The 15613-nt window shown below is 40.0% G+C and overlaps 1 protein-coding gene across 1 annotated transcript in view; it reads left to right on the top strand.

The window, feature by feature from the left end:
• Nucleotides 1-15613, top strand: part of si:dkey-246g23.2 (solute carrier family 66 member 2) — a 149182-nt gene that overhangs the window by 110820 nt on the left and 22749 nt on the right. The window contains exon 3 of the mRNA XM_043707508.1: nt 5652-5868. Within this exon, the coding sequence (XP_043563443.1) occupies nt 5652-5868 (217 nt within the window). The remainder of the gene's footprint in view (nt 1-5651; nt 5869-15613) is intronic.

The raw sequence follows: 15613 nt of genomic DNA, 5'->3' as shown, positions 1-15613 counted from the left end.
TCCGGGTGTCCCAGAGGTGTTCCCTGAAACGCTCCGCAAGTAGGCGGCCCGTCTCCCCAATATAGAGGAGGCCATGGAAGGTTGGCCATAGTCTGTCTTGCAAGTCAAGTCAAACCAGTCAGCTTTTTACAGGTAGGTCAGTCAAGTTGCTTTAGTGACATCAGTCCAGTGCGACAGAGGAATGGAGGTGGCTGGAAGAGCTGTTGGTGGTGATGGTGAGGTGTCTCTGTTGAGTGAAGAAGTATAGGCATGAAACTTTGGATGATGGTGTCGATGAGAGTCATTGAAGGAAGATATAGCATGCAATAGTGACGGTGGTATAGCATGAAACTTGGTGGGAAGGTGAATGGAGTGGTAGAGTTAGAGTAAGTATGAGGTAGTGGAGAGAGGATTATGGCACTCACCACCACAGAGTGGAGAAAGTCATTGGCATTCTTATGGCATTACTGACATGTGGAAACTGCACTGACGTAGTTGGCCACCTCCATACAGGTTGACAGTGTCTGGTGCCCATGGTTTCCTGAGGACAGGGAACAGCCCTACTCTCTACCACTCCATATCCACCATGACCTCCAAGTCCTTGCCCGTAAACCAGGGTGACAACTTCCTTTCTCAGCCATCTCCTTCTGATTTGTGGTCAAGCAAAGCACTTGAATTGGTTGATCCTGGCTTGCAACTTTAGAACTGATGCTCAGCTAAGGTTAAATATACTGCCAGCAGTATGAATGCCAGAAAGTCCTGGCATTTGTGAGCACTTTAACCTCTCCTGACCATGTAAATATGCAAGGAGGACCTATTAGTTTGCATAACTATTGAAGTGAGCAGTGGAAGATTGCATGACAAAGTTGTCAGAACGTAAAGGGAAAACCTCCATAAACTTCCCAAAATTGAAATATAGTATGGGAAGTTTCAGCTTAATAAATGTATTGTTGAGATTGACCCTTTCATTTTCTTCAAAACTATCCCGATGTTATTCTTACCCTTGAGCAGGAAAACAAAGCAAAGAGTGACCTCTGCTAAAGATCTTGGGCTTAACTCACAATTCCTTTTCCCCAGCATATTATAGTCTCCTTCGCCACAGATTGTGAGCCAACTTGTTTTTGTACAGTTGCATAAGTTGTGCCATATGTCCCATTCCCTTGCCCTGTGTTGGTCCTTTTATATATGTCAAGGTCACCCATTGAATTCTTTCATATTAGTAAATGGCCTGGAAGGATGCTATCAACACAGTTCAAGCTATTTAATCAAAATCAGGCAGCAGTAGCAGGGCCATTGTGAGAAGTCCTTTTGTCTGACTGCCAAATTTGATTTTAAACCACAACTTTATTAATGCCTTTCTGGTTATTTTAGCAAAAGAATTGAACAGTGCAGCTCCACGCTAAGAGACGGATGCTACAGCAAAGAATTTGATCAACTTTTCTTTAATTATGCTTGCAGGACCTCAAATTTATAGGAGTGACCTCCAGACCACAATAAGAAGAGTTAGTCAGTGTCAGCCAGGGGATCCTCCTTCCCCACCCTTTCTCCACCCCTGTAAGATTCTCTCCATGGCTCATTCAAGTCCAAAAACAATTTCTTCAGTCCATCTCGAGCAGCAGCCTGCTGCAGCTTCACATTGTGTTCCAGCCCATCAGCCAGCTTCCACTTCCCGCTACTTTCACACAGGCAAGGGAGTGGAGGTGTGCAGCTCGGCTGCTGGTGTTAAACCATTTTCCAGGTCTCACTCAACTGAGAACTGGCTATTTCTTTCTGCTCACATCAACATTTACCCACAGAATTCCAACCTGAGTTCAACACTCAAATTTGTTCAGGTGAATGTGCAAAACTTGCATTGACTTCAAAAACAAAACTTTGCATTTATATGGTGCTTCTACATCCTCTTTTAAATTCGTTCACGGATTGTGGGTGATTTATTGCCCATCCCCGACCCGTTGGTTCGACTTTGATTGGTCAGGGTGATACCATGACATTGCCAATCTCCATGACCTTTTCTTGGCCTCAATGAAAAATGTTCAATGTTTGTATGAATTAATTTTTCCGACATGAAATAGGTCCAAAATGGGCAGATATGTCACACTGTGACCCTGACTCATAATCTTAAATTGGTTTTCTGTGGCATTCTTAGCCTGACCTGCTGCGCTTTTCCAGCAACACATTTTTAAGCTCTGATCTCCAGCATCTGCAGTCTTCACTTTCCCCTAGCATTCTTAGCACAGTCTGGATTATTTAAAAAAATGCCATTCAATTGCCCAATCATATCTAATGTTGGACATTGTATTCTGAGATTTGCGAGCTAGATTGGCATGCCGTACATGGTCAACTTGATGCGTTGTTGCATTTATGTAGCATTTTCAACACCACAAGATGTTCCATAGGAGTGTTTTGAAACAAAATTTGATGTAAAGCCGCACGAGGAGATATTATGCACAGTGACCAAAGCCTCATTAAGGCTTCTTTAAAAAGACAGCTTTTATTCAACGAGTTTGAACATCATTTTACAGAGTAAAAAGTTCTTATCTGTTCAGTAATTTCTTAAGGTTTTGTGGGAATTTCAACAGCATATCCTATGGAGGAACTGGCCAGCTCTGCAAGTAGCTGATGGTGTTTCACCTTTAACTGTGCAAGTGCAGACATCATTAGTTGCTGTCAACTACACAGTTTAAATGATGATGAGCACTGACAGCTCTACTGTCATTACAACCACAAAATGTACTCCTGTCATGCAATGGGCGAGCAGCTCAACAAAATGTACCTTTGTATAATTTGGCAGCTCTCCCCAGCTGTATTAAAAATGCATGGTACTGACAAGGTTTGACTAATCGTTTTATTTCCTTTCTTTAAGGAATCCTTAGGGATGCAAGTATATGTATTCCTTGTTTTCCTAATACTGTAAAAGTGATTGATGGATCTTCTCCAGAGTTGAATCAGACCTACTGTGCTTGAAACCATTGTCACTACATTATTGAATTTTCAAAAGACTGTTTCCTAACCTTGTATAGGCCAATCCAATGAACATCAAGCAGCACAAAATTGGTTTCTGTTTATGACTGATGATTAAAGCTCATGGTCACATTTTGCAAGAGTTCATTAGCTTGAGTATAATTCTTTTATATTTTTCCAAACTTTAGTGCCTCCTGTCATGTGTCATCTCTCAATTCTCTCGGTTTTTTGCTGTGTTTTACAATGGTGAAAAATTGCCTCTCATTTGTTTCTCAGTCTGATTAGAAATAATGATAGCACACAATTAAAGCAGAAATACTCTAAAATTATTCTAAAAAGCATGGGAACCAACTTTTTTAGAGAGCAGTAGGTGCCCAGAATGCATTCTATAGAATTAAATTACTTTAATCTCTAATTCATCAGAAAAATAATCTAATTCAGTTGCTAATACAGAATATCAGTACTGCTGAAGAAAAAGACAAATTTTGTATTGTGCTCAGCAGGAAAATTTGTAAGAAATATAAAAGTAAAGGGGAAAAGAGATTTATGCTACATGAATGGAGAGTGCTGATTGATTGCAAGTGGACTCTGATTTGTAGAGGCATTGCCATGGAAATTACACTAGCTAATGATGACTGACAGTTAATTGTCAAGCTCTGTTTACATTTTATCAAGGTAGCCTGACTCTAAATGTCAAGTTATTGCCCTAAGTAGTCAACCAGAGAATTTCCTTCAGCTATTCTGTTGCATTGTAATGGGCGCAATGTTTCCACATGTTCCTTCAATCTGCAAATGCAGGGCTTAAGGGTTACTGGGAGAATGGGGTTGAGAAACTTATCAGCCATGATTGAATAGTAAAGCAAACTTGATGGGCTGAATGGGCTAATTTCTGCTCCTATGTCTTATGGCCTTATTAGTTCATGCAGCTTCTGTGTACAAGTGAGCCCAACTAACTGGTTGTCAGCATAATTCTTCAGAGTCAGGATTATGAAGCAAAAGTTATTCAATTGCAAATCAGATCTAATATTAGATATTGTTGAGAGTTTTGCAGATGTAAGCCAATTGGTTATGTCATTACCTTACTTGTTGTAAGCAACTGAAGGGATATGATATTGATATGACATGCCAGATTTTAGAGCATATGGCCTATAGTTAGCTGTCCCTTCTCATGCCACACAAATGTTGCTCTTCCTTTACTTTGATCTGTCTTGCGAATTATCCTGATGAGTGCAAGCCAAAAAGATTTGACAAATTGTTTTTCGGCAAAACGGAGGAAGGATATTATTAAGCTGGAAAGGGTTCAGAAGAGATTTAACAGGATGTTGGCAGGTATGGAAGGTTTGAGTTGTAAAGGAAGGCTGGAAAGGCTGGGACTTTTTTCACTGGAGCATAGGAGGTTGAGAGGTGACCTGATAGAAGTTTATAAAATAATGAGAGGTTTAGATACAGTTCATGGTAGTCTTCCTTTCAGTAGAATGAGGGATTTCAAGACAAGGGGGAGAAGAAAGGTTTTAAGAAGACATGAGAGGCAAATGTTTTCCAAAGAGGGTGGTTTGCGTGTGGAAGGAACAGCCTCATGAAGTGGTGGATTTTGGTACAATTACAAAGTTTACAAGACATTTGGATAACTACAGGAATAGGAAAGCTTTGATGAGATATGAGCCAAGAAAAGGCATGTGGGACTCGTTTAGCCTGGGATTATGTTCAACATCAACTGGTTAGACCTACGGATCTGTTTCTGTGTTGTTACATACTTGAAATTAGCACGGTTACATACTTGAAATTCTTTTGTGCAATAGCAACATCTTTAAACTGAGTTGGACGTAAATGGAGTTAACTTTCAGCATTAGTGATTGATGCAGAAGCTATCACAATATTCAGATTAAATTGGATAGGTAGATGAAGGAAAAGGACATGAAAGAATATAATAAATGTGCTGAAGACTATTTACTCATAAAGATGATGTAGAGTAACACATTCACATAGGTCCAATAATTCATTCCTGTGCTGTAATTATTATTCAGAAGGGAAAAAGTGAGGTCTGCAGATGCTGGAGATCAGAGCTGAAAATGTGTTGCTGGAAAAGCGCAGCAGGTCAGGCAGCATCCAAGGAACAGGAGAATCAACGTTTCGGGCATAAGCCCGAAAAAGCTTCCTGAAGAAGGGCTTATGCCCGAAACGTCGATTCTCCTGTTCCCTGGATGCTGCCTGACCTGCTGCGCTTTTCCAGCAACACATTTTCAGCTATTATTCAGAAGTATTATGTCATAATTCTTAATTCAGTAATAAAGTTACTACCTGTGATTTTCGTTTGTGTGTTAGTGTTACTGGCAAGGTTGCAATATGTTCTCATCCCTCGTTGTTTTGAAAAGATGGTCATGAGCCTCCTTCATGAACTGCTACAATCCATCTATCAGTATTCCTAGACTGCTCCAAACAAGGGAAATAGAACTCTCTAGATAATGGAAGATTTTTAAGATAATTCTAAAAGGTATATTTCCCTCACATCAAACACCATATAGCAGCATAAGACATATAACGACAGATACATTATTTATAAACTTAATTAGAACCTCTTTAAAAATTTTGGTTTTATACCTTTTAAGAATCATTTCAAAACTATTTCTTTTCTAATTGTGCATTTTCATAACATGTAACGATGTTCAGTTGGTACATGTATGATCAGAATCATTTTTCTTTTCTCTCCATAGATTTTGATCCAAGATATTTTTGGGCGTGGAGCCGCTTCCTTGATTACATCCAGTTTTGTTTAACATTCACTGTGTTGTGCCTCCTTATTACGTACCTGCTTATTGACTCTGAACTTTACGTGGAAAGTCTTGGCTTCTCAGCTGTCCTCATTGAAGCCATGTTAGGAATGCCTCAGCTTTTGCAGAACTTCAAGAACAAGTCAACAGCAGGAATGAGGTGAAAAAACATTCTCACTCATAAAAGTTCCAATATTTTTTAAGACTTTAAACATGCTTGCTTACATAAAAAAATAGCAGTAGCAATGTTCATTTTTATTATTTATTCTTCTTACAAGATAACATAAAGCATGGGCCAGAGATATGTAGCAAATATAAAATATCTCAAGTACCAAAATGGTTCTTTTTATCAGGCATAATAGACTGATGAATAAGCTCAGACTGAAATGGATAGTGATCTGACTTAGATTCCCTACAGTGTGGAAACAGGCTCTTTGGCCAAACCAGTCCACACCGACCCTCCGAAAAGTAACCCACCCAGACCCATTTCCCCTCTGACTAATGCACTTAACATTATGGGCAATTTAGCATGGCCAATTCACCTGACTTGCACATCTTTGGACTGTGGGAGGAAACCCACACAGACATGGGGTGAATGTGCAAGCTCCACACAGACAGTTGCCTGAGGCTGGAATCAAACCTGGAACCCTGGTGCTGTGAGGCAGCTATGCTAACCACTGAGCCACCGTGCTGCCCTACCGAAAGGGTTAATATTGAGAAGTGCCTTAAACACCATCATTATGATGTTGCCATACATTCTTGGTTGGAAGAACTGTTTAGATTACTTACAGTGTGGAAACAGGCCCTTCGGCTCAATAAGTCAACGCCGACCCTCCGGAGAGCAACCCATCCCCCTACATTTACCCCTTCACCCAACACTACAGGCAATTAGCATGGCCAATTCACCTAACCTGCACATCTTTGGACTGTGGGAGGAAACCAGAGCAAACCCGCACAGACACGGGAAGAATGCGCAAACTCCACACAGACAATTGCCTGAGGTGGGAATTGAACCCGGGTCTCTGGCGCTGTGAGGCAACAGTGCCAACTGCTGTGCCACCATGCCGCTCACCTTAGGATCTCAAAGAAGTAAGCTGTACTATCAGGTTCTTCCTGATAATCCTCTTGTTCTCTAAAGTAATGTCTCTGTCATCAAACAATGTAATTATGCCTCGATGCTGTCATGCAATAAATTACATCTTGCTTAAGACAAGAACTTCTTCATGCTCCACAACTAAGTGGTTTTCCTCTACCACACTTGATACTCGACCAACAGATCTTGAGGATCCCTACCCTGAAAGAGGATGGTGGCAGCTGATCAACGTTATAAAGAACAGTTGTAGAGAGAGCTCATATATACACCATGATAAGCAATGAGATGGATACAAATACAGGAGTAAAGAATCATTTTTAAGAATGGCAGAGGGTGGGCGATGGAGCTGCACAAGGATCAGTGCTGGACTCACGATTATTCATAATTTATCTTACCAATTTAGATTGTGGAGTCAGTGAATCAGTTTCTGAATCAGGGATCACTCTGCATTGAAAGTGATAGTCAACACTGAGGAGACTGCAATACGTTATAAGAACTCTTGAATAAGTTTGCAGAATGGGCATACAATTACCAGATGAATTTTAATATAGATAAGTGAGGGGTAAGAAAAATTTAGATGGTCATAAATTGTTTGGAAATTAATAATTTAAATTGAATACTAGAACAAAAGGATCTAGAGTGAAAATAAACAAGCCACTGTAAGTCTTGCAGCAGGTAAATAAGACCATAATGAAAACAAACCCAAAACAGAAGCCAGAATTCTAGTCACCACACCTTGTAAGGAGTCTTAGGGAGAGGGGGGGAAACAGAAATCTAAAATGGGGTGGCATTACAGGTGGGCGTTGTGCCTGTTGCCTACCTGGCTCTAATAAAATACAACCAGGGCCAGACGCCCATATTAGATGAACCCTGACAGTCTTGATATATGCTATGGAGAAGGGGGGTGTGCGTAGAGGGGGATGGGGGTCTGATCCCTCCTATTTGGGCATCACGTCCCCAATGGAGGTACCCCAAATAGTCCCCATTTCTGCTCTATTCACCCCGCCCTCCCAATAACATGCCCCAAACACCCTCCCTGGGGCCAGAGACCACCCCACCTACTTTCAGTGATGATACTTAGGTGGAACTGGACTAGTTTCAAAGGACTTACTGCCTTGGTGGCTAACTGATTGTCAGGCAACTCCCAGAGGCAGAATTGCATCCTGGACATGGGCAAAAGTCTCAGTCTGAGCTAATTAATAAACTATCAGCTGTAAAGTAATTTGGGACATCCCATAGATTTGAAAATAGGCTGTCCCTCATCTTTTCAGGAGGGGTTGGGACTACCATTTTCACTAATAATTCCGGTGTCAGACTGTTTTCTAGAGGAATGAAGCATAAAAGTGCAGAAGTTGTATTAAATTTGTTGTAACTCTGTTTATTATGTAAAGTATATAGAAAGAGATGGTGAAATAAAGATTTCCAAGAATAATACCAAATGTATACCCATTATGGAAGATATGGGGCAATTTTATCTTGAAAAGACAAGCATAAGGGATCGTCTTATCGACCTTTGAATAGAGGTCTGAAATTATGAAAGGCTTTCATGGATTAAAGATATTGAGAATGTTTACACTTGTGGGAGACAGAAACTAGAGGCATCAATATGACTTAGCAACCAAGATATCAGTTAAGAACTTCAAAGGAAACTCCCATAACTTATATAAATGTGAACCTCGCTACCATAGGTTGTAGTGAGACAAATAATGCTGATGCATCTAAAGGACAACTCGATAGCATGGCATGATGTTGACTGTGAATAATATATATATTTTTATGAGTATCAATTGAGTTAAGTTTGAAAGTTTGGATTTTGAAGAAATGACATATGGATTTTTCTGGTGTCTGCGGGAATTAATAATTAACCTGAGTCTTTCTATAGCCATGGTAATTTTTAATCAATAGTTTGTGAGAGCAAGTCCTCAGAACTAATGAGTTTTTATTTATTGTAGGAATTTAATGAATTAGCAAGGTAAATAACTGTCTCAATTTTTGAGTTAGATTTTTCTCAATTTGCTTATTTTTTAAGCATAGATGAAACACTCAGCTTAAAAAGAGAGATCTTTTCAGTCTTAATTTGAATTATGAGTAAGTTCTACAGAAGTTCGCATGTGAAAAGTTACAAATAGATAATATGTCACTGTTTATGTTATAGGTAAATAGTTTGGTTTATTCTATTTCACTTCCATTTCTTTTGCTTCAATGAGCTCCTATTTGATGGTCTGCAACATAGCATGTTCATGTTTCAGTGCCTGCTTAAAACCAACAAAATAAAATGTCAATCATAAAACTAGATTTCAGTCTGGGATCTAACATCTTCAGTAATAACATCATTTGTGATCATAACAGTAGGAAGAAGGAAATGAAGAATAATGATCATAGTTAGATTAAGAAGAATAGGAGAAGGCAAGAGTAGAACATAAACTATGACATTGTTCGGGTTGTATGACCTCATTCCAAGCTATATATTGTGTGTAGTTAGCTGTGATATGTAGAGGAACTCTTCTTATTCATTATGATGAAGGAAAGCTCCCAGTGCCTTACAAAACTGGTAAATAATTGAGCATCCCCCATTCTTGACCTTATACCAAGACAACAGTGATAAATTTGTGATAAATATAATGTAGAGCTATAGCATGGAAAGAGACTCTCATCCAGTTTTCCAATAACTTATAATCTTGCATGCAACGGCATTTCAAGTGTTCGTCTAAATAGCTCATAAAAATCTTGAGGATTCTTACCTCTCCCAAATTTGTAGGCATGCACTTGGTATGAATTTCATTAGGGGAACAAACAAATAAATGGATTAATGGTCTTTACGAACTTGCACATTGATTTCAGTTATGAAAATTTTGGAAGATAATTGGCAAGTTGGGGTTTTCAATGTGGATATTGGACTACATATCTGTACTGCTATTTCCAGTGAAGTGGAATGAGGTAGCATAAAAATAAATAACAATACATTGGGCAAAGTTGTACTTTAGCTACTGGTGGTAAACCCAGCATTCTGGTTCAGCCACCAACCAGATACTCCACTCAATTTTGCTTTCCATTGAAACCAATATAAAGGTAAACCAGGCAGGATATGTAACAAAACAAAATCAGAGAATACTGGAGAAACTTGGCAGGTTTAACAACATCTGTGGAGAGAGAAACAGAGTTAATGTTTTGAGAACAGTTCTGAAGGAGTCATATCAGACTTGAAACATTATTTCAATTTCTCTCTTCACAGATGCTGTCAGACCTATTGAGTTTTGCAAGCATATGTGTTTGTTTCATATTTCCAGGATCAGCAGTATTTTGTCTTTATTCGAGGATATGTAATGGGACAGATACCAACATGAGGGTTTCAGCAAAACTGCATCTGCATATTGATGAAATATTGTAGTTCTCTTGGCTAGACTGCATTCAACAAATAGACAAATCTTTTGATTCTGAGCTAGTTACAACTCACACATTTGGGATTTTATCTACATTGTGCCAAGTTTCACTTTGTAAAAACTTGCAGATTTATGATTGAACAATCCATCAGATTGGAATTGCAAACAATGCATTAACCAGGCAATTATGTTAATGAAAGACTGCAGATGCCAGAGAAATCAGAGTCAAAAAGTGTGACGCTGGAAAAACACAGCAGGTCAGGCAGCATCTGAGGAGCAGGAGATTTGATATTTTGAGCATAAGCCCTTCATCAGGAATTTGGAGGGGGAAGGGGGCTGAGAGATAAATAGGAGGTTGGAGGTAAGGTAGCTGGGAAGGCAATAGGTAGATGCAGATAAAGGGTGATAGTGATAGGTCAGAAGGGAAGATGGAGCGGATAGATGGGAAGGAAGATGGACAGGTAGGACAGTTCAAGGGGTGGTGCCAAGTTGGATGGTTGGATCTGGGATGAGGAGGGGGAAGGAAAGATAAGGAAACTGGTGAAGTTGATGTTGATGGTGTGTGGTTGGAGAGTCGCAAGGCAGAAGATGAGGCATTCTTCCCCCAGTCTTTGGGTGGCTTGGATTTGGCAGTGGAGGAGGCCCAGGACTTGCATGTCCTTGGGGGAGTGGGAGGGGGAGTTGAAGTGACTGGCCACAGGGCAGTGGGGCTGTTTGGTGCATGTGTCCCAAGATGTTCCCTGAAACGTTCGTGAGTTAGCGTCCTGTCTCCCCGATATAGAGACCACATTGAGAGCAATGGACACAGTAGATGAGGTGTTTTGATGTGTAGGAAAATCTCTGCTGGATATGATAGGATCCTTTAGGGCCTTAGATGGTGGTGAGGGAAGAGGTATGGGTGCAGGTTTTACACCTGTTGCGGAGGCAAGGAAAGGTGCCAGGAATGGAGGGTGGGTTGGTGTGGGGCATGGACCTAACCAGGGAGTCACGGACGGAATAGTCTCTGCGGAACACTGACAGGGGTGGGGAGGGAATTATATCTGTGGTGCTGGGGTCTGATTGTAGGTGGCATAAATGGTGGAGTATAATTTGCTGTATCTGGATATGAGTGAGGTGGAAGGTTAGAACCGGAGTGGGGAGGGTGGTGGGGGGAATGGTATAGTGTAGCAATAATGACAGGAACACTATTATTACTGCACTGTACCATTCTACATTAGATAGCAGCTATACAACTTTTTGTATGAATTTCAAATGCGCAATTAACATCCTTCTGATAAGACCAAGTTACTGAAGTGCACATTATGAGCTATCTCTTGGTGTCTTGTCTAGACTTCTTTACATGTACATACTGAGCCATGAGTTTGGTCAATGTGAGACAGCTCTCTTATACTTCCTTATGTCTGCACCTAGTTCCAGTGCCATTCAGTAATTTTAAAAATCTCCTTCTAAATGTAGTTCAGTCATAGCTGTCAGTAGACCAATCTCATCTTGTTTTTAACATGTAATAGCTTATGATGGTACAGTGTTTCCTCCTTATAAAAAAAAGAGGAAATTCAATTGAAAGTATGCAAATCAAGTTTATTCTTTCTTGCAACTTTCTCAAATTATGAAGTTCAAGGTATTTACTTCTAGAGTAGATTACCTTCCAAAGATACAAATCATAATTGGAATCAAGTACAATACATTAATACTTGTTAAAATGCCTTACTTATCAAAATCTTCAAACACAATCTATATCTCTTCTATGTGTGAAGTTGTATCAGAAAACTTCAAGAAATACATTTTTGCCAAATAGAGTCATAGAGATGTACAGCATGGAAACAGACCCTTCGGTCCAATCCGTCCATGCTGACCAGATATCCCAACCCAATCTAGTCCCACCTGCCAGCACCCGGCCCATATCCCTCCAAACCCTTCCTATTCATATACCCATCCAAATGCCTCTTAAATGCTGTAATTGTACCAGCCTCCACCACTTCCTCTCGCAGCTCATTCCATACACGTACCACCCTCTGCGTGAAAAAGTTGCCCCTTAGGTCTCCTTTATATCTTTTCCCTCTCACTCTAAACCTATGCCCTCTACGCTCTCCTGATGAAGTGCTTTTGCACAAAACATCGATTTTACTGCTCCTCGGATGCTGCCTGAACTGCTGTGCTTTTCCAGCACCACTCTAATCTAGACTATGCCCTCTAATTCTGGACTCGCCCATCCCAGGGAAAAGACTTTGCATATTTACTCTATCCATGCCCCTCATAATTTTGTAAACCTCTATAAGGTTACCCCTCAGCATCCGACATTCCAGTGAAAACAGCCCCAGCCTGTTCAGCTTCTCCCTATAGCTCAAATTCTCCAACCCTGGCAACATCCTTGTAAATCTTTTCTGAATCCTTTCAAGTTTTGCAAAATCTTTCCGATAGGAAGGAGACCAGAATTGCATGCAATATTCCAACAGTGGCCTAACCAATGTCCTGTACAGCCACAACATGACCTCCCGACTCCTGTACTCAATACTCTGACCAATAAAGGAAAGCACACCAAACACACCTCCAATTTTGGTGTCATCTGCAAACTTACTAACTGTACCTCTTATGCTCGCATCCAAATCATTTATGTAAATGACAAAAAGTAGAGGGCCCAGCACCGATCCTTGTGGCACTTCACTGGTCACAGGCCTCCAGTCTGAAAAACAACCTTCCACCACCACCCTCTGTCTTCAACCTTTGAGCCAGTTCTGTATCCAAAATGGCTAGTTCTCCCTGTATTCCATGAGATCTAACCTTGCTAATCAGTCTCCCATAGGGAACCTTGTCGAACGCCTTACTGCAGTCCATGTAGATCACATCTACTGCTCTGCCCTCATCAATCCTCTTTGTTATTTCTTCAAAAAACTCAATCAAGTTTGTGAAATATGGTTTCCCATGCACAAAGCCGTGTTGACTATCCCTAATCAGTCCTTGCCTTTCCAAATACATGTACATCCTGTCCCTCAGGATTCCCTCCAACAATTTGCCCACCACCGAGGTCAGGCTCACTGGTCTATAGTTCCCTTGCTTGTCTTTACCGCCCTTCTTAAACAGTGGCACTACGTTTGCCAACCTCCAGTCTTCCGACACCTCACCTGTGACAATCCAGAATTGACATGCTTAGTTTGCTTTTAACTTAAATATGAATATTTGGGAGATTCTTTATCTTTTAATTGCAATCTGCTTTATTCCTTTACGGTTGAATAACAACATTTTGTACCTCAACGAATTAAATAAGGCATATTCTAATTTTATTTTGCACATTGTGCTTTATTCATGAGGCACAGATCTGACCTATTGAATCAATGAGGGAAAATACTAAAAGATTAATATTTTTGCTTAATTATTTTTATTGAAAATCATTCATGATCAAATAAAAAAGTGAACCCTAAACACAAGCTAATTTCTTGTCAAAATAGTAACAAATGTTTGTGTCCCTGGTTTAGAAAGTTTCCTCCTGCCAGTGGACCCCTGCCTAATGCCTTATTGTAACTCTATGACATATCATTATAGAGACACAGTCCTCTGAGTGAAATATTGAATTTAGATTCTGTTTGTTCCTTTGGCTGATAAAAATACAAGACAGACCAAAGAGACTAAGAAGTGTTTCTTGTATCCTACCCAATATTTTTGGAGAACTTTCTCCTCCACTCTATCAATATTATTTTTCCTAAATAATTGTGCTGTTCTAGATTTTCTAAGACATTCAAATGTTTATAGATTATCTCCAATTATGTAGATTCTTTTGTCTGTGTTTTAGACACATATTGATGACAAGTATAGTGGGCCTGATTGTTGAAGTGATAATGATAGTGAAACTGTCACTGTTTGCTGTCATTGCTCTACTGAGAATGACAGCTGCATTGGGAATCTGTGGTCTCCATAGCAAGCATGATTTGAAGAAATTTCCCCTTCTGTCTGTTAGACACACTGCAGAACCTCTTGAAACAGTTGCACCTTGTTAAATATATTGTAACTGAATTTTTAACAGCATACTAACTTCATAACTGTTATTAAACACTCTCCCTGACCCTGAAAAGTTCATTTTATATTTGTCGAACATCAAATTTCTCTTAAATTTTAAAGAGTCCATAATTTTTGCTTCTTTTAAAAGTTTTTTTTTCATTTTGAAACTTTTTAAAACTTGTTTTAATTTTTGACTTAATTCAATCAGAAATATTTATTTTTCTATCTGAAATTTTAAATTGGAAGTGAAAAGTATTAAATGCATTTATCTTCCTGGTTTGCTTTGTATGAATACATCGATATAATTGGTTTGTATAATTGTTTGCTGATATCATTGCATGCCAAAAGTTTCCCTTTTTAAAGAACAAATTCCTGGGATTTGGGTGTTGTTAACAATACTATAATTTATTGCCAATCCCCAACTTTCCCTTTGCCCAGTTGAGAAAGTGGTGAAGAGCTGTCTTCTTGAACTACTGCAGTCCATGTGGTGTAGGGACACCCACAGTGCTGTTCAGAAGAGACTTCCACGACTTTGACCCAGCGTCAAGGAAGGAATAGTAATATAGTTCCAAGTCAAGATGGTGTGATTCTGGGTGGGGAGCTTGGGGAGATGGTGGTGTTCCTTGTATCTGCTGCCCTTGTCCTTCTAGATGGTGTGGGTCACCATTCAAAAGGTGGTGCTGAGGAGTCTTGGTGAGTTACTGCAGTGCATCTGTTCATGGTATATACCAACGCTCAAAATACATGGGGTGGCATGAGGATCCAGCTGCCAAAAACTTTGAAATCACAGTGGAAAACATTTAATGAAAAGTCACCCCCATAAATGGAATACTCAGAACCTGTTATTTCAATAAGGGGGTGGCTCTCTCTCTTGCTTACTGCTAATACCTACCAACAGTAGGTTGGTTTAATAAGGAATTGGAATCCCTTGTTAAATGGAAGAGGGCGGCCTATGTAAAGATGAGGCATGAAGGTTCAATTGGGGCGATTGAGAGTTATAAGGTAGCCAGGAAGGACCAGAAGAGAGAGCTAGGAGCAGCAAGGAGGGGACATGAAAGGTCCTTAGTTGGTAGGATTAGGGAAAACCCTAAGGCTTTCTATAGGTATGTCAGGAATAAAAGAATGACTAGGGTAGGAATAGGTCCAATCAAGGATAGTAGTGGGAAGTTGCGTGTGGAGGCTGAAGAGATTGGGGAAGCACTAAATGAATATTTTTCAACAGCATTCATTCTAGAAAACGACAATGTTGGCGAGGAGATTACTGAGATACAGGCTACTAGACTAGGTGGGATTGAGGTTCACAAGAAAGAGGTATTAGAAATCCTGCAGAGTGTGAAAATAGATAAGTCCCCTGGGCCTGATGGCACTTATCCTAGGATTCTCTGGGAAGCAAGGGAGGAGATTGCAGAGCCATTGGCCTTGATTTTTATGTCCTCGTCTAC

The sequence above is a fragment of the Chiloscyllium plagiosum genome, chromosome 17 (assembly GCF_004010195.1).
Source record: "Chiloscyllium plagiosum isolate BGI_BamShark_2017 chromosome 17, ASM401019v2, whole genome shotgun sequence".
NCBI classification, from domain to species: domain Eukaryota; kingdom Metazoa; phylum Chordata; class Chondrichthyes; order Orectolobiformes; family Hemiscylliidae; genus Chiloscyllium; species Chiloscyllium plagiosum.
The sequence above is the reverse complement of the archived record's forward strand: the minus strand, read 5'-3'. Positions and strand labels throughout refer to the sequence as shown.